This window comes from Danio aesculapii, chromosome 1 (genome assembly GCF_903798145.1).
Source record: "Danio aesculapii chromosome 1, fDanAes4.1, whole genome shotgun sequence".
Classification (NCBI taxonomy): Eukaryota; Metazoa; Chordata; class Actinopteri; order Cypriniformes; family Danionidae; genus Danio; species Danio aesculapii.
The window spans coordinates 17,136,536-17,162,967 of record NC_079435.1 but is presented as its reverse complement, the minus strand read 5'-3'; the positions used below and the strand labels follow the sequence as shown (position 1 = coordinate 17,162,967).

Sequence of the window (26,432 nt, the reverse complement as noted above, 5' to 3'; positions counted from 1 at the left end):
CTGCGGCTCTACGGAAACTGGCTTTGACACTTGTGCCCTATTTGCTTTGAAGATTTAGACGTTATAGTGTTATTTAAATTAACTCATTTAGATCCAGTTTGGTCTGCTTTTACATAACATAAATAAACAAATAAAATAAAGCAGCCTGTGTGACATTTGAATTATATAAATATAATTATATAAAAATCCGCATGAAATCAAATTTCACAATGTTTATGTTGTTAATCTTAATATAAACAATTAATCTGCGCTAGTTAATCTGCTGAAAAAAATAAAAACAGTTCATTTTGGTAATCTTTAATCAAAATTGAACCATTTGCTTCTAATGGAAATGTGCGTTCTTTTAAGATGATGTCAGTTTGACACAAGCATGCTTAGCCATACCCCTCCAGCCGTTTGTTTGCTGAAAGTGAAAGATAAGAGGAGCTTAAAAATAAAACCCCACCCCTACTCAATATTCCTTTTGATTTGAAAACACATCATCATAATACTTATATAAAATTCTGCAGCAACTTCTGACTGACATAGCCTTTAAAGGCTGCATACATCATGCACAGCACAGTGAAAGTAAGCTAGTATTTATTCTGAACATAGTCTGACCACTACATGACCTGTTTGTAATACTGATATACAGTCACTTCAGACTGTTTTCTATCATATATAATGATATAAATACTATTAACACAAACTTTAAAAAACACACACATAAAAAACAGCTTTTGTACTTGAACACAGTGCTAAAATGATCCCTGTAGTGTTCGATTCTTTAAAATAACTTGTCTCCAACAAAAGCAATACTGATTTGAGTGTTTTTTATCCTTCACTGGAAAACAGCAGGAGTTTCTTCACCTGTAATGTCCGTCATGGTTAGCAGTCTGACTTCAGAAGATCGCCGTAATTCTGAGGTTAACAATCCTCTCTGAAGACAAATAAAGGATGGTCAGCAGTCTTGGATGTTTGGATTTCTTTTGCGGAATATCAGAGGGCGCTTTCATACGTCACCGGTGTCCCTGAGGCAGATAACGCACCCTGACTGACAGCTACAATTCAGAAAAAAGCACAAATAAAACAATGTATGCATTAATTAAACACAATCAAGAATGTTAGTACTTATTCCTGTTATAAAGCTTGGGCATTTTTATTTTTACTCATCATCATCCAGGTGGTGTGCTGCACACTAATGTTGGTGAGGACAGATGCCCGCATATGATTGTAAATGTAAAGCACTATATCAATACATTCATTCAAACAAACAATAAAAGCAAACAGAGAGTACAACAGGACAAAGGCCAACCATCCAGCATGCAAATTCTCAGAGGTGTGGTAGAGTTAACACATTTCCATGTGCATATTGTGTTTCAAAAAAGAATCAGTTGATATGTTTTATTGTGGAGAACTGCAGAAAGCTGCTTTATTAATGTTTGCAGAGCAATGCAGTTCAGTTCTGACCAAAACCAAACTGTTTACAAAGGCTGCAACGTAATCATTAACTGATGTTGAAACATTCGTTATGGTTTGCAGTCTCACAAGCCACAAAAATAGTACTTCTCTTGTGAAAAATGAAAAGTTTACTGTTGGTTCTAACAGTCGGTTGGTTTTCTGTCTAAAGAAAACAAATATGTTATTCACATTCCAGTTTTTAATAAATCAATATAATTTTGGTGTCAAATGTCTGGAACAGACATCATGTCCAAATCTTGCCTATGATTTCTAATAACAAATGCCTATGTAGGCAGCTCACTGAGTTTAATAGCACTTTACTTAACGAATATACAGCAAATGTGTGTGTGCGTTTTTTTTTTTTTTTATCATCCAAGCAAAATTTTGGTACCAATTGACTGGAATGTGATATTTATCAAAAAAAAGGTAGCCTAGGTGAGCAGTTTATCTATGTAATATACTGTGTGCATATACAGTATATGGACTATATACTGTACATATATTTTATTTTCAGCTACATTTAGTAATTCAAAACATACAGTGAACTACTGATTTTTATTACAGGTAAGTTTGAACTGATCTCTGAACTTTATTAATAAATTATTTTTTTATATTTAAAAAAATCTATTGCCTGTCGAAAAACAAACAAACAGTAGTGGGCAGCAAGCATTTAAAGTGGTTCGACCAACAGAAATAACACATCATTTATCGGCTTAAAGTTATTGCGCTAATTTTGCTATCGGACCAATAACATTAACATAAAAAACAGCATTTATTGGCCAGTATCGATATAGACACTAATATATTATTGTGCATTCCGTCTATGCAGTCGTGTGAAAAAGTGTTTATCCCCTTAAGGCTGATTTATACTGCGTCAAGTGCACGCGTATGCTCCGGCGCAGCCTATATATGGATGCATAGCCCTCGCCTCTTAAAAAATTTGACTACATGTTGCAACGATGCATAGCGCAAGCTCTATGATTGGTCGGCTTGGTAGCGTTGACGAGTGAGGGCGGGGGTGAGAGCCGCGCGAGCCCGATGGAACGAGTGTTTACAAGTGTGGAGTCCTGTGAAGGAACTCCAGATGAAAACTGTTGTTTTGTGTTTACCTTATGATTAAAGCTGTTGCACGTCTGCCGATTCCCGCCTCAAAATGAGCGAGTTTAAGCTACTTGTACTTGCTACACCAGCGAAGAAACTCGACACAGAGGAACATAAACACCTACTTCCAGCTAGCGTTTCTGAAGTGTTACTGCAGAGCAACACATACAGCATGCAGTAGTATAAATGCACGGCTACGCACATTGCATGTGCCGTGGGTCATGCCGATCACTTGACGCAGAAGTATAAACCAGGCTTTATTTATTTCTTATTTTTTTGCATATGTCAAACTTTGATGTATCAGATCATTAAACAAATTTAAATATTAGCAACAGGACAATGATCCAAAGCACACCAGCAAGTTCACTTCTGAATGGCTGAAGATAAACAAAATGAAGTTTTGGAGTGGCCTAGTCAAAGTCCTGGCCTGAATCCTGTTGAGATGCTGTGGCATGACCTTAAAAAGGTGGTTCCATACTCGAATACCCTCCAATATGGCTGAATTGCTACAATTCTGCAAAGATGAGTGGGCCAAAATTCCTCCACATTGCTGTGACAGACTCATGCAAGTTATTGTAAATGCTTGATTGCAGTTGCTTCTGATAAGGGTGACCCAACCTATGTAGTATTGTATTTTGTTTCCAAATAATTATAGAATCCTTCATTTCAAAACTGCATGTTGTGTTAACCTGTGTTATTTTAGTTAGTTTGATGATCTGAAATAATAACATGTGACAAACATGCAAAGAAAAAAAAAAAACAGTAAAGGGCCAAACACTTTTTCACCTCAATGTATACATGGGTGTGTGTGTAATCTGTCTTACCCCACTCAGGGTTCTTTGGTCTCTGCAGTAGTCGAGGGCCGAGCAGGCTGATGAGCAGAGCTCCAATAGGAGCAGTGATGATGATTGACAGCACAGCCACAGTCAGGACGTCCATGCCGTACTTCTGAAGCTCCAGGTCCTGCTTGGAACGTGCCATGTCTAAAGCAGTAGAGCCTATAGCCGCCTGAAACCAGTCGCAAGTCATTCTCAGGGATCTCATAGTAATGTTTGATTACATTTTGGTCTTACACCTTCACAAAGGATAAAGGCATAGCAAAACTGTGTGTCTGTTTGACACACTTGGCAAATTTACCTGTACTGTGGCTTTAGGCATCCAGGCGAGAGCGACAAAGACTTTCTCTTTCAGGTTAAATCCGGCTCGCAGGACCACAATGAAAGTGACAAGCAGGCGTACGGTGAGGCCGATGAACAAAGCTGCTATACCTAGAACTGAGGACGCATTATATTACAGCTCATTAATCAAAAATATTACACATTGGCACACTGCTGACATTCTGCTTTAGTATTTTCTCATCAGCTCCGTTACTGAAACTATAGAGACGACAGCACAGATGTAAAAAATCTCATTTATACTGTAGTTTGACACTCACACACAGTCGTGACCTCCAATGAACTAATAACAATCTCAGCACCGATGAGTCCAAAGAGAAGAGGCTGAAACACAAGCCAAAACCTCTCCACTACTGCTTCCACTGAAGCCTGAAACACACACAAATACAGAAAAATCACACACATTACTTTTGAAAATGGGAAGATAGGTATAATGTTACACTCAAATACCCTCATTACTTTTTTAATACCTATTTAATACCTTACAACTTACCCTTATGACACCATTGCCAAAACATTTGTGAAAAGAAGGCAAAAGTAAGTAGACAGAACCCAGCTATCTTGCTAATCTATATTTTCCTTTATTTTTGATATCTCAGTGGAAAGTGTGTGTGTGCTTGTTTATGGGGTTTATAAGGACACTACATTGTATAATGGCATGTGTAAGACCTAGTTGTACTTTATTGAGGTGGTTTATGAGGATATGCTTTGTGTCCACATAATTCATAATGCTCAAAAATCATACTTCACATTCTTTTGATATTTCAAGTTTGCCACAGGTTCCTTGTGAGGTTTGGGTTTAGGAATGTGGTTAGCTCATATAATCAGAGGTTTTTATTATACAGTATGCATTACACCCACGGAGTGTCCTCATAAATCATTTATACAAGTAGCATGTGTATGTGCATTATTACTCGACATCGTTGCCAAAAATGAAGTAAAATACAAAAAAAGTAGACAAAACTTACGCATGTACTTTTGTTTTCAAACATTTTTGGCTATTACTACTTGCAGTACACAAAACTCTTGTTCAGTTATTTATTTTTAATTTCAGTGGAAATTGTGTGTTTGTGTTTGGAAGATCCTTGTAGTGCTGAACATGATGTTGTTGAGAAACAATACATGAAAACAAAAAAGGTATTCTGTATTGACCTTTTTCTTTAATGCGGAAGTGATTGTTTTAGAACTTCCGATTCAGCTCCCTATGGGAGAAATGACTAATAATAAACCTAGGCTGGAGAAAACGGTCAAACTACTTGCTCTACAAACAAGTGTTTGCATGATTATACAAAGCAGAATCATATAATAAGAAAATATCAGTTTGGAGCATCAAGCAGCGTAAAGTCTAAAAATGAATGAAAGTAAATGAGACCGGAAGTCTCGAAGTCTCAAAAAGACTCAAATGGCTGCACCCGCTCATACACGATGAATATGGTGAATAAAAAGTATAAAATACTTTGTCTTTTTTCACTCGTTATTATTTTTTTTATTATTATTTTATTCCAAATTTGTATAATTCATTTTTGTGGGTTGTGTTTAGAGTAGGATTACGTGTAAATATTTTACTATAAATAAATAAATAGACAAATAATCTGTTTTTACACTTTACTGGATGAAATCCAGGCAGGCTGATAATTCTGACTTCAGCTGTACACACAGTTTTAATCATATTTGTTTTTGAACATAAAACAAAAAAGTACACAAAACCATGATGGCAAACTGTTAAATTCACAGCTTAATTTGATATTTCACTGTGTTTAGTGTGTGTTTATGAGAGGAGATTCAGACCTTAGCTCTTCCCCAGCCTATTCCGGCCACAAACGCCAGCACCAGTGTACAGAGACCCCCTGCTCCAGGAATCCCAGCCACATTACTGCCAAACAGAGCAAACACCGACAACCCCAACACCAGGAAGGAGCGTTTCAACACGAGGTTTCGCTGCACGCAAACACACAAATCAACAACAAAAACAATGAGATGGTTATGATGAAAGCAATTCTGAAAACAACATACTAGTTGTACAATAGTACAAATACTGTAGTTATCGCTCATGTACCTGGTCTCTGCTGGGGAAGTAATGTAGGAAGTACCCTAAAGCCACACCAGCAACTGCACCACCCAACACCTCCAGCGGACCCCGCAGCACGTTTAACCATACGGAGCCTGCAGAGGGCGACACACAGTACAATTATATAATACAGCACCACTAACAAGTCAATGAATCCTGGAGAAATGACCCTGTCAAGGAAATCTCTTAAAAACACATTTTATAAACTTGAAAAAAAATAAGATTCCTATACATAATCATAAACTATGAAACCCTTGAGGGGAGTTTAAATAATGTATTACCTAAATTTAGAATGGATGCATTAAAAATGATCAAAAGAAAGAGACATATATAATGTTACAGTTTTCAATGTCAGCAAAATACCTCAAAATAATGAGTAATATTAAAATAAAGAGATACGTTTTCTCTTTTTTTCCCCAATGACCAAGCTTTAATTTCAGCATGCGGTTTAGGGGTTTACATAGTACCGAGCTTAGAAAATCCTGAGTAAAATTGCATCATGCCTCCACAAAAACAAAAAAATTAATTGTTTAATGCAATACGTTGTTTTTATTTTAAAAATAATTGTATAAAGTTTCGCAATTAATACATAAAATTAATATACAATTAATTAATATATTAATATATAAAATTAATATACAATTAATTTGAGTGCATTAATTCACAAAATATATTTATGAGGTGAGGTGAGTTTAAATATTTTGTTAAATTGAAGACAACACATTTTTAATGTAATAAAGTATTAATATTTCAACAAAGGCTGTTTTTTTTAACTCAACAGAAATATAACATTTCCACAAAAAATACAAATAAATCAATTTCAAATATACATAAACTAACTAAATGCCTAACTAACTAACTAACTAACTAACTAACTAACTAACTAACTAACTAACTAACTAACTTACTAACTAACTAACTAACTAAATATATACAGAAACAAACGTTATACATTAACTAAATAAAATAAAAAATAAATAAATCATGGTTTTCACAAAAATAATAAAATCAACAAGATTCTTTTCGTTGTTGATAAAAACAATAAATAAAATTTAATCAAATCAGCATATTAAAATGACGTCTGAAGGATCATGTGATGCTTAGAAACGGGATCCTGGAAATTCAGTTTTGAAAATATTGTACTTTCATTATTTCTGTGGACATCTATTTTAATATTTAAAACCGTATATTTTTGCTGCATTTTTGTTGGTCAGCATAATACCTAAATGTCCGAAAAACATTTATTATTTTAAACCTTACTGACAGCAAATTTTGAACAGTAGAATAAATTGCAAAATCTTGTCTAAATAGTGTTTAAAAGTGATTTTTTTTTGTGATATCAGTCAAATCATAAATAAGTGTGGAGTCTAGTATCAGTTACACATTTTTTCTCTCTCTCTCATTCCTGTATAATGTTATAATGTACAGTATAACGAGAGTATGTACAAAAGTACAAAGGATAAAGATAGCTTTTATATATTTTTATACATTACATTTTTTTTCTACGGCCACATACTCTATATCAAAAGTTTTAAAATAATTTATATTTGCTTTAATTTTCTATTGCATCATTTTTATTTCTCCATTATTTAGATACTATTGTTTTTTTTTTTTGTTATTGTTGTATTATTTTAAGGTCTCAAGTGGTTGAGTAAGCATTTCACTGCATATCATACTGTGCATGACTGTTTGTGACTAAACTTTTGATTTATAAAAGCTTTTCTTTTTTTGGCAAACCTGTGGCGAAAGCAATCCCCAAGCAGGTGGTGAAGCAGGTAATGGCAATGATGTCATCAACGCTGCATGCTGCCATGAGAAGCGTAGGTATGCCCTGCTCTAAACCGTATCCTTGCCTATGTAGAAGCAGCATGGATGGGACCACAACAGCTGGAGTAACGGCCCCAAGAACAAACCTACCGGGAAGAAAAGTAAGGGTTGAGCAGCAGCTGACACTTCAGAGAGTCTCTTGTCTCTTCATAAACCATGGTTTACCCTAAAATAAAGCCCCAGATCCATGGAAGACCCAGTATTAAATAGGAGACCACCGCCATAGTGGCTGCCTCAAAAATGAGAGGGAACATGGACAAACGCAAACACACAGCTTTCAGCTTCTTCAGAGCCTGAAACACACATATATGATAATTAGATATGGCTAAAACAATTTCACAACTCATGCATTACAATATCTGACAATAATCATTATAACAACGATAATAATAATAATAATAATAATAATAATAATAATAATATGGAATATTAATATTGCAGTGAGGTGCAATAAATGAAGTTGATTGTAACTAGAAATGTAATTAGTTTTGCCAGATTAGTGGCCAATTCGTATAAATTTGTACGAGTTCAGTCATACAAAAATGTACAATTTAAAAAATGAGGCGTGGCACCCAATCCTACCCCTAAACTCAACCATCATTAGTGGATGAGCAAATCGTACTAAATTGTACGAATGAGATTGTATGAATTCATACGAATTAGCCACTAAAAGTTAGGAATTGCCGTGAGATCGTATTGGAATATTTGTAGATGTTTTTAGTCATTGGTAGTGTTTTAAGTCAATATATACTTTTTTTTGCCTCAATTAGATTTATTTACATTAGAAAAATAACAATTACCTGTTCATTTTAGTATGGTCATTAAATATAGACATTTTCTTTTTATTTTAAAGGATAATAATGATATTAGCATTCATCTAGGAAAATATTTTAGTGCAAGAAACATTGTTATTGTACGGTTCAACAACATTATTACATATTTGTTCAGTATTGTGCAGCTCTACTTTAGTTTTAAATACACACACCGGCAACATTTAAATACACACACCCGCAACTGTATTAGGTACACCTTACTAGTACCGGGTCGCCTTTTGCCTTCAGAACTGCCTTAATCCTTTGTGGCCTAAATTCAACAAGGTGCTGTGAATATTCCTCAGAGATTTTGGTCCATATTGACATGATAGCATCACACAGTTGCTGCAGATTTGTCAGCTGCACATCCATGATGTGAATCTTCCGTTACGCCACTTTCCAAAGGTGCTCGATTGGATTGAGATCTGGTGACTGTAGAGGCCATTTGAGTACAGTGAACTCATTGTCATGTTCAAGAAATCAGTCTGAGATGATTTGCGCTTTATGACATGGTGTGTTATCCTGCTGGAAGTTGCCATCAGAAGATGGGTACTCGGTGGTCATAGAGGGATGGACATGATCAGCAACAATACTCAGCTAGGCTGTGGTATTGACACAATATTCAATTGGTACTAATTGGCCAAAAGCGTGCCAAGAAAATATCCCTCACACCATTACACCACCACCACCAGCGTGAACCAATGATACAAGGCAGGATGGATCCATGCTTTCAAGTTGTTGATGCAAATTCTGACCCTATCATCTGAATGTCACAGCAGATATCGAGACTCATCAGACCAGGCAACATTTTTCCAATCTTCTATTATAAATTTTGGTAAGCCTGTTCGAATTGTAGCCGCAGTTTCCTGTTCCTAGCTGACAAGAGTGGCACCCGGTGTGGTCTTCTGCTGCTGTAGCCCATCAGCCTCGAGGTTGGACATGTTGTGTGTTCAGAGATGCTCTTCTGCATACCTCGGTTGTAACGAGTTGCCTTTCTATTAGCTCGAACCTGTCAGGCCATTCTCCTCTGACATCAACAAATTTGCGTTAACGAGCAGTTGGGTAGGTGTACCTAATAAAGTGGCTGGTGAGGGTGTGTAATAATGAAAACGGTTTATAGAAAAAAATGGACATTAAGAATATCCCCATGATCTCCGCGATGCAGAAAATGAGTGAGTGTCATTAATTTGCCAAATTTTACATTAATAAATAAAAATATATATTATTATACACCTAATCAAGTTGGGATATGGTCTATTACCTGTGAATATCAAACTACAAGAGATGATTTAAATAATAAATCTGCATGTTCTGCACATTTCAGTAAAGGCAGTTTGGTTTAATACACACATACTTACATAACACTATTAGAAGACATAAACACACAAACTTTATTCACAGAACTGATGAAAAAAAAATCACTTCTCTTGCATTTTTATGAGAAAAGCTATCACCAAATCCTGTAAACACTGAAATTAATTGCATCTTAAAATCAACAACAACAAAAAAATCTGGTTTAATTTTAGACTTTTTATAATTTTGGCCATTTTATAGGGTTCTTAAAACTAAAATGTTGTTACATTCTCCATAAATTGTTGTTGAATTAAACAAGAACATGATCTTTGATTAATAAAGCGTGTTTTACTATTTAAACTTAAGGGAAAAAATTAAATGGACTTTGAGAAACAATAAAACATTAGTTTTATAGTGCCCCAAGCATATCGTAAAGGCACTTTGTCTTTGTCAGCATCAACAGCATTGTTTTTGATGTTACTCAACAGGAGTAGATTGGGCTTCATACCTTGCTGTCTAATTCCAAGCCAGCCTTTACCAGAATGACACCCAGAGCGATGTTCCTCAGAGAAGAGGACCATCTAACATCAATGTACACCGCATCTGTAACCACAGGGATGTTTCTGAGGATAAAGCCTGCCAGCAGCATGCCTGCAAACACACACAGAGAAAACAGCAGAACTCAAGAACACAAACAGAAATCCAAGAGTTTCCCATTACAGTTCTCACACAGCCGAATGATTACAAAATAAATAGCTCAATGAAGAAATAACACAGGTAACTTATCTTTAAGCTGCGGGGAAAATGTACTTTAGATTGGATTTATAATACCACATGATGTTTTTTGAAAGAAGTCATTTGAGGCTACATTTATTTAATCAGTGAACACAGTAATATTGTACAATATTACTATAATTTTTAATATTTAAATATATTTTAGTATACATTGAAATGTAATTTATAACTGGGATAGAAAAACTTGATTTTTAGCATTATTAATCTAGTCTCAAATGTCACATGAGCTTTCAGAAGTTATAAAATGACAACGTCCACACATATTGGTATTTTCAAAACCACTTTTTTTTTTCTACGCGATTTGACCTTTTGTCCGACTAAAAAATGATGCAGTATCGTATCTGAAATCTCTGGCCAAGGTGAGAATTTCCAAAAACTCTGCTAACAGTGTGGTTTTTGTCTCATGATTTCAGCGTGTGGGCTGTTTTCTCCTTCCTGATCAGCCAACAAGGCTTTTATTCTAAGGCTTTTATTGCTGTCTGTTGATTTGACATGCTCTTGAAAGTGCATCCCAGTGTGCTTTGCTTGGCTTAAATGTAACTTCTTAGCATTTCTTTACACATTATTCACATTACTGACAACATTGTTGACACCAAAATAGTTATTTTTTTGCACACAAAATGCAACTAATGTGCTTATTTAACATATGTTCAGAAATTGTCAAACCGAGCAGAGGAGGTACAGGTGGCAGTCTTGGTAAACGCATGCGTCCAAACAGTTTTCCTCCAGCCACTGAACAAATAAACAAGGTCACAATTCCGAAAAGGTTCCCGCCTGGTAGACATTCCTTCTCTGTGATGGACCAGACCACTCCAAAGAGCACTGCGGCCATGGTCACTGAGAAGGGAACAGAGCAAACAGACACTGTGTGTTAAATCAACCAACAGATCACACTGCGAGACAATGTGAAGATTGACATACAAACATAATGCACTTATTTCTATTATATAATATTCAAAGATTTGAGAACTTTTTTAATTATTTCATAGACTTTGTTTACATTTCATTTTAAGGTTTTATTTGTTGCAGTTTCAGTTCTGAGTAATATTAATTCACTACATATACTTATACTTACTAGATATACAGAGTCCTCACTGGATATACTTAAACTATATGGTTAGGTCTGCTGTTAGTTGCATGTAATTATGCACGCTTTATTACTATAGTAATTAAGTAGAACATGTAAAAACGTTCTAGTTTCTAGTTTTAACTGATATCCTACATAAGCATTTTTATAAATACACGGACACATTTATACAATTGTAAAGTGACTAAATGTGCAATTTGTAGTTATGCTAATTTAGTTATTTGTTGTATTTATTAACTGATTTATTACTGCTATTTTTAATGTGAACTTCTACTTTAGTTTTTTGGTTGCATTTTGTTTGCATATGTTGTAGCGAGCTTAGGAAAAGTGCATTATAAGTAGAATGTATTACTGTTGAGGGACCCGTGAAATTAAAGTTTTTTTTAAATGTTAGTTTCAATCTTTTAGTTCTAAGGATATCTGTGAGCTAGTGTGCTCCAAAACTGTGACAAAATTCACGTTTTCCAAAAAATAAAACATATATAAACATCCAAAACATGCAGTTTTTCACTTCCAGCTAAATGGATCAACGATTTTTTTTCTCATCAAATCTTGACCAATCAAATGCTCTCTAGTGTCTGACATGCCCCGCCCTCTTCAAGACGCTTCTCATTTGCTTTTTATTTGATGCTTTTTAGCTCAACCACTCTCACTGGCAGAGCTGCGATAAAAACAAAACACTATTACTGTTTTTTTAAAGGGGAGGACCCCCTCTTTATTTTTCAGTTGAAATAAGAAATAATAAAAATAATTTAATAAAAAAAATGCACATTTCAAAGCACTTCACAGGACATAGTATTATATTAATATTATTACTATTATTATTATTATTACATTTGAAAAAAATCGGTTTCAAATAAATATTTTCTATTCAGAAAAATAAATGTTTATATTCCTGGAAAAGAAATGTACGATTCCCAGAAAAAAAAAAGCCACAAACAGCAAAATTGTTTTCAATAGGATGTGAATTACACATATTTACTGAACAGCAAATCAGCATATTAGTTTGATTTTGAAAGGCTCATAAGACACCAAAGATGATGTTGAAAATTCAGCTTTGATATTAAAAGGAAAAAAAGAAACATTTTAATATATATTATTATAGAAAACAGCTTTTTTTTATTGTATTAATACTTGCAAAAAACACAATACAATACCATATTACTACATACAAAAATAATTGGTGAAAATATTTAATCAATTATTTATTAATTCATTTTATTAATTGTTATATCTTTCAAAACAAAAAATAAATAAATAACACAATTAAACAGATATTTAAATGGTAAATTTAAGGTTTTGAAGACTACTGACTGACCTTTGGTGATAATGGCAGCCAGCAGTCCTCGGGGTGGACACGGGCATAGTCTGCGCAGCCATGGGCAACATTCATACGGAGGGTCTGTGTTGGTGCAAGCATCAACCGCTGACACCGGTCGAGGTACATAGATGGTCTCTTCTGTCATACTGGGATTGGGACTCTCTGGACGCTTCGGAACCACCAGGACTGTCTGACTGACAGTGAGGTGGTGCTGTCGGAGAAAACCAAGAGAGATGCATTGATCTTAGTGGCGAAATCTAAACTTTGCAGATGCTTTATCCAGTGCGGCATCTAAAATACAGTAGATTAGGTTATGTTTTCAAATATCTGAGATCATACTCATTGCTTTAAAAATAAAACCTGAATATAAACAAAATATTTTTGTAAAATATATATATTGTGTAAATTATAAATTATGTGTTTTCTTTAGTTCTGTTTTAAATACTGATTTTTAAGGACTTTTAAGTAATTTTAAGGGAAAAGTTCACAGTGATTTTCTGTGTTTTCTGTTGTTTTGAGTGTAAAAATGTATCTTGGTTTCTGTGAGGGCTGTAATTAGGAGTAAAACTGGAAGATAAAATGTACAAAATAAAATACAATAAATATTTGTAAGTATTTTTCCCAACTTTTCACATTACAGAGTTTGTTGACGAATATGTAATATGTAATGTAGTACATTTTGTGCATTAAACATTCAAAATAAGTCACGTTGTCACTGTCTTTTATGTCATATGTCTTATATCTCACTGTTTTTTCTTTTTTAAATTGCAATGTACACAAACGACTAAGCTATGAGACAAAGAAAAACTTTAAAATAAGGTATCATTTGTGAACAGTGTACATTACATGACCTAAAAATGAACAACACTTCAGTGTTAATGTTAATCACTACCTTTAGTCATATTTAAAAGAAAAATCTGCATTTGGTGACATCTGTTATGCACTATGAAGTGATAAACAATTTTATTCACACCCCTTATGAAAATTATCCACCTTTGTATTACAGTAAATGTGTAGTAACCATCTTATAAGTGGACTGATTGCCAAATCACAGTTTTACTACATTTACCATGGTCAGAATAGCTTGATTGATTCACATGAATTAACTACAAAAATCATGTTTTTTTGCTTTGTTTTGTTTTATCTGTTTATAAGGGAAACACTAACAAAGTCTAATAAAAACTGTAAAAAAATATATATATATATGGTCGCACTTTATTTTAAGGTGTCCTTGTTACAATGTAAATGTTCAGCTGAGTAATATTAATTATAATAATTATACATACTAACTATTAAAATTTGAGTTATAATATGGGTTTAGAATTATTTGCATGTAATTATGCCGAATAATTGTAAAACCTATAGTATGTATAAAGTAAGGACATCTTAAAACAAAATGTTACCAAATATATGGCTTTAGATTGTGTTAGTTAACAAATGAGACTATACTATACAGCCTAACAAAATGTTAAGTATATCAAATAGATGATATGTTAAGTATGTCCATTAAATAGATGATTCATCCAAAACTGTCAAAGCTGTCATCATTTTCTCATCCTAGAAACCAGTTTGAGTTTCTATTTTCTGTAAAACACAAAAGAAGTTATTTTGAAAAATGTTAAAAACCTGTAATCATTGACTTCCATACTATTTGTTTTCCTTACCATGGAAAACAATGGTTATAAGTTTCTACTATTTTTCAAAGTATCTTCTTTTGTGTTTAACGGAAAAGAAACTCAAACAGGTTTGTAACCATTTAACGGAGAGTAAATAGTGAATATATTTTAATTTTGGGGTAAAATATCCCTTTGACACTTGAGTTAGAAGAACACTGTACATATATCATTAATAAAAACTAACTATATGCTACTTCAAAGAGAAAAACAACATCAAGTGTGGAAATCTGACTAATATGAACCTACTTCAGCATGATTCCCCAACGCAGAGGCGGCATCCTCAGTCCTCTGCGAGTAAATGGAGTGGGCTGAATGGGGTCTGGACTGGACATCCTCCATGGCACTGCACTTCTGCTCCATCCTCACCCGGGTCCTCTAGCCATAGCACGAGCCCGTATCCATGACCTGTGCTTGTATATTAGGGTAAAGTTGGTAATATAATTGCAGAGAAGTATTCTCTATTAAATATTGAAATCTTTAGCAAGCAACTACTCACTATCAAAGTACAACATTGTTCACAGTCCATTAAATAGTGCTAATGTTGTTTTGAAGTCATACTTACATGCGATTTCAGACAGAATACTCAAAGTAGCGTGTGGTAAACAATATAGGGAGCGTGGCACAAGTTGTCACTAAACGAATGTGCGAATATAAAACCAACGTTTACCTCAGTTGTCTAGTTAAATAACAGTCACTGTGTCTGTCTACCGATAAAGCCTGTCAAAGGAGTTGAAAAAGGAAATAACTCAAGTACTAAGACAGAAAAGCGACTGGTTTATTCAACAGGTTAATCGGATTGTGACAGGACTAAACGCGACGCCTGGGCCATATGGCGCTTTATCAGACTGGAGAGCGCGTGGCATATGGTCTCTGTTTATGGTAACGTACTGTAGTAAACCACGAACTGACTGGACATCTAATTAACTGTTCCTAAACGTGAGATTTATATTTATCTTCATATACTCGGGTATATTTTCGTCCTCTTGTTTCTTATTCATCACGAATGCAGTGTTTTGTGTGACCCAAAACATTCATTTCTCTCTATTCTTTGTGTGATAACAAATCAGATGCCTGACATTTAATAATAAACAATCATGACTTTAAACATCCATGCCATCAAATCAAACCTCAAACGGAAGCATCAGCAATCTTGGCTATTTCTCGAGTGGTTGATTGACTGGCATGTGCCGAGCTTTGTGCATATTAAAGCAAATAATACTGACAATGCAATCGCCTCATCCAGAAATGTGAGTATACAGTATATTTAAAAGGTTAATCTTTTACCCGGTCCAGACATCCGGAAGCATGAATGGCAGAGGGGGGTGTAGTTTGACCATGCGCCCAATCATATTCGAGCTTTCAACCTTTTTTCCGACCAGTCCCGCCTCATTTGTTGCGTGAGTGGCTAGATGTAAAGTTACGACCAATCACAGGTCTTCAATACGAGACGCATGCTTATCATTATCTTCTAATCATGTATACACTGTTTTACTGTGGTTTGTGTGGTTTACCCTGTAATGTCACATATAATCCGTATAAAGCCACAGACTTAAATTGTTTATTCTGTATTTCAGTTAAAACAATTATTAATCTTAATAATTCATGATTTATGTGTTTATCATGACCTTCTAATCATATACACTAAATTTGTATACAATATGTAGGCTTTATGTGGTTAAATTGTCAATAATGTCATCCTAAATCAAGCTAAAGCCTGAGGATTAATAAAATAAACACTGAAAGTTCAAGATTATTTTAGTTCTAGTATTTTAATTATCATTTAAAACATGGTTTAATAATCTTATTGATATTAAGGAATTAAAATAGCAACATACCAAATCATCTTCATTCCATTTGGCGTGTTATTATTATTATTTTTAACTATTTTAAAGTACCAGATAACACATTGTGCAATTTCACACAATTAGAACTATGAAATACAGGAGAGGAAAAATTACATCGCTGCCTAAGAATGATTTGACACATATTAAACACAATCAAGACAATTTTTTTTAGAAAATGCAGCACTATTTTTTTGTTTGGCTAGTAATAAAGAAAATAAATGACTACAGTTTGCTCTCTGTGAGTTGAATTGCCTGCACGCTAAGATTACTGTATGCAACAAATGATTCTCATAGTCTCCATCCTCCATCAATGATGACTTCTGTTCCCGTTACAAAGGTAGACTGTAGGGATAAAAACATGTGGGAAAAGTATTTATAAAAATGTAATAGCATCACTAATTTGTGTAGAAAGAAAAAAAATCCAAGTAAACAATGCAACACTTCTTTTAGTGCCATATGATGTATCTTAAAGAGATATTTCACCCAAAAATGAGCATCTATAGTTTATTTACTCACCCTCAGACCATTAAAAATTTAAATGAATGATTCTGATTCAAGATTTTAATTTATTTCCAGTGGAATTCAATTCAATGTCAATTCATCTTTATTTCTATTGCACTTTTTACTATGTAGATTGTGTCAAAGCAGCTTATAATAGATAAAGAAAAACACAATAGCATCCCTGGTGATTCATATAATACAATTGAATGGTCAACCATTTTCAAGATTAAGAATAAACACATACAAACAAGCTCAAATCAATGCCTGTGGCTCCTGAAGTACACTGAGCTCTTCTGAAGCAACTAAACATTATTTACATTGTTATTAGCTTTAATCCACAGCCTGGGCAAACAATTCTGAATTTGAAGAATTGGATAGTGAGTACATGCTTTCATTAAAAAAAAAAAAGGTAATTAAAATCACCAAAGATCACATATAAACTAAAAATCGTCTTTAATGTTCTACTAAAGAAAAAATGTCTTGAGGGTGAGTTTTCAATTTGGGGTGAACTATCCCTTTAAATGACATCAGAAACGAAGAAGTTGAATCCTCACCTCATCTGAAGCTAAGTACACACACAGGTGCGCCACTTCCTCTGCAGTGCACAATCGACCGGTCCTCTGTCTGGCCATAAAGTCTTTAAAAGCCTGAGAGGTGATAAATAAAAACTCTATGACAAGGAATGACAGACTGAATCGTGTGCTTATATGATTAGTAACTATTAGTATAGTTAGATTTGTATAATATAGTATAGTACTATATAGTATAGTATAGTATAGTATAGTATAGTATAGTTAGATCAGTAATATAACTATTAAATTAGAATAAATGATTGTGTTGCTGTTCATATAAAAATATGTTTTGTAGTTATAAATGTATTTATCATTACATTTATTTTTCACTTTAGTGCAAAGCAAAGTACTTTCACAGAAACACTGTAAATATAAGATACACAACCTTGCACAGAACAATTAAGAAGCATAAAAAACTATTATTGGTGCTCAATTATTAACAATGTTTTTTACTGTCATTAATGGTGAAAATATTCAGGATTCATTGACAGAGGGAGTACTTTACTTTTGTATTAGTGGTGTAATGGATCACAAATCTCACGGTTCGGATAACATTATGGTTTTTTAGTCACGGATCAGCCAAAAAGGGGAGGAGACAGATGTAACTTGCTTTCCATTTATTACAAAAACAGTACTGCAAGAAACCTTTGGTTTTAACAAACACAACTTAGAACCTGTAATTTTAATAAAAATAAATGAAGAAATAATCAGCTAAATTCAAGTTAAACACATATGAGGTGATTTTAATCTTCACCATAAACATCAGTGGTTATTTCTAAACTATAAACTGTTATCCCAGTACTACTGTGTTATTTGACTGTTTGTAGCTTTAGAACTAACTCTAAAGACGGAATCTCTTTCTTGATTTCTGCGTTTTTCAAACACAGATTTGAATGCAGCGAAATTTATGCAAATAACCATAGTTTATAATTTATATTGTGTGAGTGTTGAGAACTGTGGATTGTGATCCATGAAATTTTTGGAAAGTAGTGCATCAAATTTTACAACAAAATATAATGCAACAAAACAGCTCCACCACTTATAATTACACAATTTCTAAAGGATCATGTGACCCTGGAGATTGAAAATTCAGAAAGTTCAGTTTTGCCATTACAGAAATATATTACATTTTAGAATTTATTTCAGTACAAACCTGTTCTTTTACACTGTGATAATAACATTAACAACATTATTGTTACACTGACCAAAATACTGTCAATGCAGCCTTGAAGGAACACTTTTAAGGCACTGTGTTTTATCATTGCGCCTGCTGCAGCCATGATGCAGCAGCAAAGTTTCTTGATTATTACACCAGAATGAGAGTATAGTTCCAAGTCATATCAGTCTAGAAAATATCAACATTCACAGGGTGATTCAAAAATACCACAACTTTGAAAATCGAGAACTCTGCAAAGAAGAAAAGGAGAGCTAAGCTCTTTCTGTCATCCATTTAAGGAAGCTCTAAAGTTTCATTTGGATGCTCAACTAAAAGAAGGAATAACTGTATGTCCACACCGAAAGCGACGAGAGCATCAAAGTAGCCGGAAATACTTCGTCTTCAATGGGAGCCAGCGGCGATAAGCGGCGAGGAGCAGTGCGGTGCGTCTTCGCTGGTATTTATGGTAATGAGCTATATGCGGTTCGGCGGCAAGCAATCGGAATGTAGGAGTCCATCACTTAAGAGGAGTCCAGAGAACACTGTCACTGTGAACTTTGGCTCCGACCACAGTTGTTCCCAAGGGTTTGATTATTACGGTCGCCGGATTTCCAATTATTTGCAATGTTTTCTTACAGGGACATTTACTGGCGAGTTACTGACGTGCATTAATGTTATATATATATATATATATTCTTTAAAAAAGCTGGAATCTCATGCAACAATACAAAACAGTATTGCTGCTTCAGAATATTTTAGACATATGAAAAAATTAATAATACAATTAATAATTAAGTGGAGCAAAGCCACACCACATGCAACTAGATCTTCCATAGTTTAAATGAATTTGATAATAAGTGTGCAACATCTCACGCTAGAAAGCATGTTTTTATACTGGAATGTACCTGATGTGATACTGTATGCTGCAACGGCCCCTTTAAATACGAGATCAATGTAGCAAATTTTGACGCTTTAGCCACCGGAGCTGAAGGCAGACAGCGTTGTCGCCAGGGCGGCCAGAGCGACCTTGGACACTCTCGCTGCTTTCAGTGTGAACGCACAGTAACTGCAGCTATGCAAACTGTTACGCCCGAGATGCTACAGAGTGTGTGGAACGAGTTCAAGTATCGGGTTGATGTCACTCGAATGTTTAGAGGGGGTCATATTGAACATCTATGAACTTGTTTTCTACTGAAAAAATACTTTGTTAAGTACTCTTCACATTGATTAATTACCCAAGGTTCCATTATGGAACCTTTGATTAAATACAGATTTTCAAGCTTAAAATAGAAAAATTATCAATGAATATTTGGTAATTTTGGAACGAGATGCTAACGGTCTAATCCAATTCTATGATCTATGCTAAGCTATGCTAAAAGTGCTCTAGAGATTGAATAGATTTAAACATGGTAAACCTCAACTGCTGTAAAATAAGCCTTAATGAGCATTGAAATGATATTTTTTAAAAAGCTTAAGCTTATATTTAATAACCAAAAGACACATTTAGTATTCTTATTTGATTCTTTTACTGTACATTAATATTATAAGTATACAATAATGTAAAAAAATAAGATCCAAGCCTCTTAACTTTCAATCAGAGATGCCAGAGCATGTCTCTATAAATGCCCAAGTGAATCATCTTCAAAGTAAGTTGAAAAGAAGTAACTGCTATATGTTTCTCTGGCTGTGCATCAGATGGCTTTTAGCTATCTTCCCCGAGAGCTCTCGCAAAAATAAAGAAATAAACAGAAGAGAGCATTTGGAAAAAAGACATCAGAAGATCACACAAACACCTTCAAAATACTAATGTGTGAAAGAAAAGCAGTACCTGCTCTGGATCAGGCCTGGCCTGAATCCTCTCCCGTAATGATGGTGTATCCACAGTTCCTAAACGGGTCAAGAGAAGCAAAATGACTCCTATAATTTCATCTCATGTCCACAGAGGAAACCAATCGATAAACGAATTAGCATACCTGGGCAGATGCAATTACAGCGGATGCCTTGTTCTAGGAAATCAGCTGCCACAGATTTGGTTAGTCCAATGACAGCGGCTTTAGATGTGCTGTAGACACATCTGTTCACCACTCCTGGACATGCATTAAGGTACGAGCATTAGAGAGAGGAGGAAACTGACATTGATCCAATTCAAGTATCACCTGAACTGGAGATAATGGGGCAAAGATAACATGCCAAAAGCGCCACGCAACAATGCCAATCATCACATGTAATTAAGGACCAGATCTCAATATACAACAGGGTGTATTACAGATTACAGTTATAACTCAATGTCAAAATGCAAACAGGTTGTAGCAGAATGTAGCATGTACCTTTGATACTGGATGCCACAGACGCCATATTGATGATATTCCAGCTTTACGAGCCAGCATCTATATGGAGATGGATAAGACAGCATTAGTTTCATTTGGCATACAGGTTAAAGTGAGCTTCTTTAAACCAGACAACCGTGTTGCTACATCCGTGTACATGACATGGATCCCTTGCTGATATATTCCCAGAAGCACAAAACCATTCAAAAGTTTAGGGTCAAGAATAGTCGTTTTAGTTAGTCAAAAAAGCATTAAAATGAACATGTGGTAAGTGCAAAAGTGTGGCTGGCGAGTGTACATTGTGCGTGTACTGTGTATATTTATTAGGTATTATATAAATACACACCAATATGGGTACAGTAAATACTTACAAATATTTACATATATTAATTTTTCATATCATTTTTAAGTTATATATACATGTTTACATATAAATAATTATCAATACAGTAAATACATGTATACAAGAATGTGTGTATTCACATATACATAATAAATACACACAGCACACACTTAATTATTTTAAAATTAGTTTTTTTAATGTGATTTAGCTTGAACAAACATTCATATAGCACATATGAGTAATAGTGAGGCAGGTTTTTAGATCTGTTTTGCAATCTTAAACCATAAAATAAAATAAAAAAGCGTCAAAGAGGCTCATAGATTAGCACTGTCGCCTCACAGTAAGAAGGTCGCTGGAAGTCCTGGCTGGGCCAGTTGGCATTTCTAGGTGGAGTTTGCATGTTCGCTATAAGTAAAATTGCATAAACTAAATTAGCCATAGCGTATGACTGTGTGTGAATGGAGAGTATATGGGTGTTTTCGCCAGTACTAGGGTTGCAGCTAGAAGGGTATCCGCTCTGTACAACATATGCCAGAATAGTGCTGGTTCATTCCGCTGTGGTGACCCTGATAAATAAGGGACTAGCCAAAGGAAAATGATTAAATGAATGAAAATAAAATTAAAATGGAAAAGAAGTCTCTAACACAAAGGAGCTTGCATGTGTTCTGAGCTAGCAAGAAGAATGACCTTAGGCAGGAAGGCCTTGATCATCAGATACATGCTACGGACATTCACATTCATGGTGAAGTCCCAATCTGATTCCTCACAGTCCAGTATTGAGCCATGATGGACAAATCTGTGTCAAATGAAAGAAGAATGAGAAAATGAAATGAAGTCTTTTGCATCATTCCAGTAATGCAATGTCTGGAGGGTAATGGATACTATAAACTGCATAAAACATCATATTTTGGGTCTCTCTACATTTAAAAAAACATAAATCTAATATTTGGCAATGAACAGTTGAAATCAAAATCATCAGTACTTTTGATTGTCTACAGAATAAACCACTTGGCCTAGTACCATTTATGTACTGTCATCATGGCAAAGACAAAAGTAATTAGTTATTAAAACTATAATGTTTAAAAAATGTGTTCAAATATTTTCTCCTTTAAGCAAACACTTGGGAAAATATTTTTAAAAAGAATTCCAGTTTCACAGAAGGGCTATAAATATAGACTTTAACTTTATGCAACATAAAAGTTCATGCTTGGATTTCACATATGAGCAGTTCCAGCATAAAACCTCAAAACATAAATTCACATAGAAAGTTTATGTTAACATTATATTGAAACATCTTATATTTTCCAGAACAACTAACCACAGAGCTATAAGATCAGAAAAATATCAACCTGTAAACATGTTTTGTACTTTAAATGAGGAAAATGAACATGCGTTATGGATGTGACCAAAAAAGTCTGCGAGTTTGCAGTTTACAATATGCTTAGTAGAAATTCTGTGAATTAAACTGCCCAACCCACCAAAAATAATGCTAATCAATAGGATAAGAGTTGGCTCACTATGGAACAAACATGAGTGATATTAATTTTATTTGATATTTTAGCATTTATGAGGAAAAAGCTTCGTTAAGACACCTCTGCGTTATGGATGTAATCGATGTGAAATTGCCATTCATTTGACTTTGTTAAATCAAATAAAATTGTTTAAAATCATAGACGGAGACGTTTTTGAGTATTTTTAAAGCACTGTAAAATACTTGCTTTCACAAAAACTTAGAAATGGTTTCCGTATTTTGGTGAAACTTAATTTTTTTTATGGCAAGGTTGACATTTGCATGGAATTGCTCATATATTTAAATAAGATATTGAAGAGTTCAGATGCAAAAACCTCTAAATTCCGTCTAGAATTTTCTTCTACAATAAGCATTTTCTCTGCCTCTTATGTTTATGTTCAGTTATTTCATGTTAAAATCTATGAAAATAACCTATTCTTGGCTGTAAAAGTGAAATTACTGAATCAAGACACAGGAGGCTGAGAAAAATGTTAATTTTAGAAGAAAATTTCAGATGGCATTTAGGGGTTTTTGCATCTGAACTCTTCATATTAACACATATATGCAACATATATTTTTAAAATATATATAAAAAAGCAGTTAAATAATTTTAAATATACATGTTCATATATATGGCCATATATCAGATTTCTGTTTGGTATGGTATACATTTACAGCTTTAAAGAAAAATATCAACCCAGCAATATTGAAGAGCACATCCACATGGTCAAAGTCATTGGCAAGGGCCTCGACTTGGTCTTTCTTGGTAACGTCAACAACTTTGGTTTTGATTCCTGGAAAACAAGGCCAAAAAAAGCACAGTCTGAGAATCAGAAGAGCATACACAAAAGCCTAAGAGGAGAAGCACTCTTGAAGTAAAGCAATTTGTTTCTAACATAATGGGATTACGTGGCAAACCAGAGCTGTATGAAAAGGGGGGCAGAAAAAAACCCCACTAGCCTTTGAAATCTCTTTGTAGGGGAAAGGTCTGATACAGACATGCTCATAGATCAAAGCTTGAGCAAATTCAAAAGCAAGCGCATATGACTGGGTGTCCATCACCCAAGTTTGGGTTGAATAATATTGTAGACATTCTATGTAAAAACAACCAAGTTAAATATTTAAAAACCATTATAAATGATTGTGAGAGTTAACACTGGCATGTTATAAAAGATTTATATTTTAAATACATTTTCTTTTGAACATTCTGTTAAATAAAGAAGCCAGAAAAAAAATTTATTATGTGATTCACAAAACTTTTTAAACATTTACAAAAATTAATAACTAAAAATATAACATGTTCAATGAGCTCCAAGTCAGACTAATTTAATATAGATCATATGACACTGTCTTTGATGAAAATTATGCTTTTTCATAAAAACAATAATTAATATTTTATTTATAAATTACATTTATTTTATATTGTAACATTATTTTTCAAATATTGCCATCAAACTGTATTTTTTTATTAAATAAATGCAGCCCTATAGAGATAAAGAGAATTAAAAAAAAATAAAAATAAAAACAAAACAATAGTAAATAGTAAAAAAAAAGATTTGAAACCAGAAAATATTGAACAATGGTGTACGAGTTAGCTTTTGCATGCTGCTGTACGAAATGTATTGAAAATAGTCTTACTAGTAACATTTAAAATAAATTGTCCATTATTATTGTACAAAGCATACTAACAAACAATTAGTAATACATTTATTATTGTATTTATTCATCTTTGTTAACTTTGTCATCTTTTAAGGTAAATAGCATAAGTTATATTAGTTCATGTTAACTCACATGCATTAACTATGTTAACAAGCACTGGATTTTAATAATGCATTAGTTAATGTTGAACTACGATTAAAATGCTTAACAAGAATATTCATACTTAGTTAATGTTAGTAAATACACTACCGGTCAAATGTTTGGGGTCAGTTTTTTATATTATTTTTCATTATTATTAATTTATTTAATAATTTAAATAAAATGATTCTGTTTATCAAGGCGGCATTTATTAAATGTAAAATAAATTGTTAAACTGTTAAATACTTATTTATTATTGTATGTAGTTTCAAAATAAATTATTACTACATTCATTATTGCTTTATTACTATTACCATTAAGAATAATAATATTTTAATATGATTAATAATAATAATAATAATTAATATTAGAGTGATTTCTGAAGGATTGTGTGAGTCTGAAGACTGAAGTAATGAAGCTGAAAATTCATCTTTAAAATCACTGCAACAAATTATTTAGTTAAATAATAAACTACTTCTGTTTTGAACAGTTATTTTATAGTGCAATAACATTTCGCAATTTTACAATTGTACTGTATTTTTGATTACATAAATGCAGTCTTAGTGAGCAGGAGAAGCTTATTTTAAAACATTTAAAATCCTACTGACCCCCAAACGTTTGTCCAGTATGTACATTAACTAATGGACTATTATTCTAAAGTATTGCCATCTTGCCTTCCCTTCATTAAAACATTACAATACACTTTAGTTATATTAATCACTGTCAAAATTGCATGCTTATAAACAAAATGAGTGCAAATAAAAACTTTAAAAAAATCAAAAAATTTAAGCTGAAATCTTAATCAGGCCCGTAGCCAGGGCGGGGTTTGAGTGGTTCAAGGGACCCACCCCTCACTCACAAAGGTCCAGAATTTGCCCCATACATGAGCTTATTTATCCTATTTTGTCTGCTATGCCATCATAAATTTCGGACCCATCTAAAAAGTATTTTAAGACCAAGTGAAGCATATTTCGCTAGTTTTGTTTTTAAACAGAGAAAACATTTTACAAGTGACTTTTACTCTAAATCTTGGACTTGTAACAAAAACTGATCAATAAAAGTTGTGAAGCACAAAAAGCGGCTCACATTATAATTAAACTAAATACTAATTTGGCTATTGTTGTTATCCATTATTTTCAATGTACTTTTTTAATGAGAAAAATCATGAAGCTCTACATTATTATTGTTATTATTATTACTATTATGTTTTAATTATTTTTTTATTCAAATTGCTGAATTTTAACTAAGGACAGTTGGATGTGCTGGCCAGATTATTAAATAAATGATCCAACAAGCTAATTCAGCTAAAAATAGTGCTTTAAATGCAGTATTTAAATACAGTTAAATAGAAAGAAAAACTACATAAAGGTCCACATTTTGAGAAAAAAAGAATCCCCCCCTTCTTTCACACGACTGGCACAGGCCTGTTAATTAAGACACAGGAAATTTTATTAAAATAGATAAAGATCGTGTTACTTTTTTACTTTTCCCCAACAGTTGCTTCCACAAGGTGGCAATACATAGCCAGTCAATGAGTTACCTGAATGCCATCCAGCTCTTTCAGTTTTCTCTCCATTGATATCCGTAGCAGTGACTTGTGCACCTTCTTTAGCAAAAGCCTTTTAATTATTAAGAAAAAAATTACAGTTAAGTCAGTAAACAACAACATGTATTTGACCTTACAAAATTTAATGAATGAGCAATCAGTGTGTGTTTGGATTCACATTCATCCCATCACTATTATTAAATCACAATATGTGAACACCAGTTCAAGCTACAGCTCAGAT

The 26,432-nt window shown here is 33.7% G+C and overlaps 2 protein-coding genes across 5 annotated transcripts in view; both read right to left on the bottom strand.

Moving 5' to 3' along the window:
• Positions 1-281: 281 nt before the first annotated feature.
• si:dkey-162b23.4 (sodium/hydrogen exchanger 9B2) lies at positions 282-16,328 on the bottom strand. Of its 4 annotated transcripts, none has more exons than XM_056456763.1 (13): positions 15,880-16,328; positions 14,842-15,000; positions 12,917-13,130; positions 11,178-11,348; positions 10,225-10,367; positions 7,777-7,904; positions 7,522-7,697; positions 5,773-5,879; positions 5,505-5,654; positions 3,977-4,085; positions 3,679-3,815; positions 3,366-3,549; positions 282-1,040 (listed from the first exon to the last, which is right to left on the bottom strand). In XM_056456763.1, exons 2-13 carry the CDS (start codon positions 14,953-14,955, stop codon positions 979-981), a joined length of 1,695 nt encoding a protein of 564 aa, XP_056312738.1. In that variant the 5' UTR covers positions 14,956-15,000; positions 15,880-16,328; the 3' UTR covers positions 282-978. The 4 variants fall into 4 exon arrangements, with proteins under 4 accessions (XP_056312738.1, XP_056312736.1, XP_056312737.1 ...); XM_056456761.1 differs by lacking the exon at positions 15,880-16,328 and adding an exon at positions 15,158-15,871; XM_056456762.1 differs by lacking the exon at positions 15,880-16,328 and adding an exon at positions 15,723-15,871.
• Positions 16,329-16,439: 111 nt separating this feature from the next.
• The window catches only part of bdh2 (3-hydroxybutyrate dehydrogenase, type 2), an 18,766-nt gene continuing 8,773 nt past the window's right edge, over positions 16,440-26,432 (bottom strand). The window contains 9 exon segments of the mRNA XM_056456764.1: positions 16,440-16,781; positions 17,495-17,587; positions 20,497-20,555; positions 20,642-20,755; positions 20,996-21,034; positions 21,037-21,055; positions 22,026-22,134; positions 23,546-23,648; positions 26,191-26,264. Coding sequence (XP_056312739.1) covers positions 16,728-16,781; positions 17,495-17,587; positions 20,497-20,555; positions 20,642-20,755; positions 20,996-21,034; positions 21,037-21,055; positions 22,026-22,134; positions 23,546-23,648; positions 26,191-26,221 — 621 coding nt within the window. The 5' untranslated portion in view covers positions 26,222-26,264 and the 3' untranslated portion in view covers positions 16,440-16,727.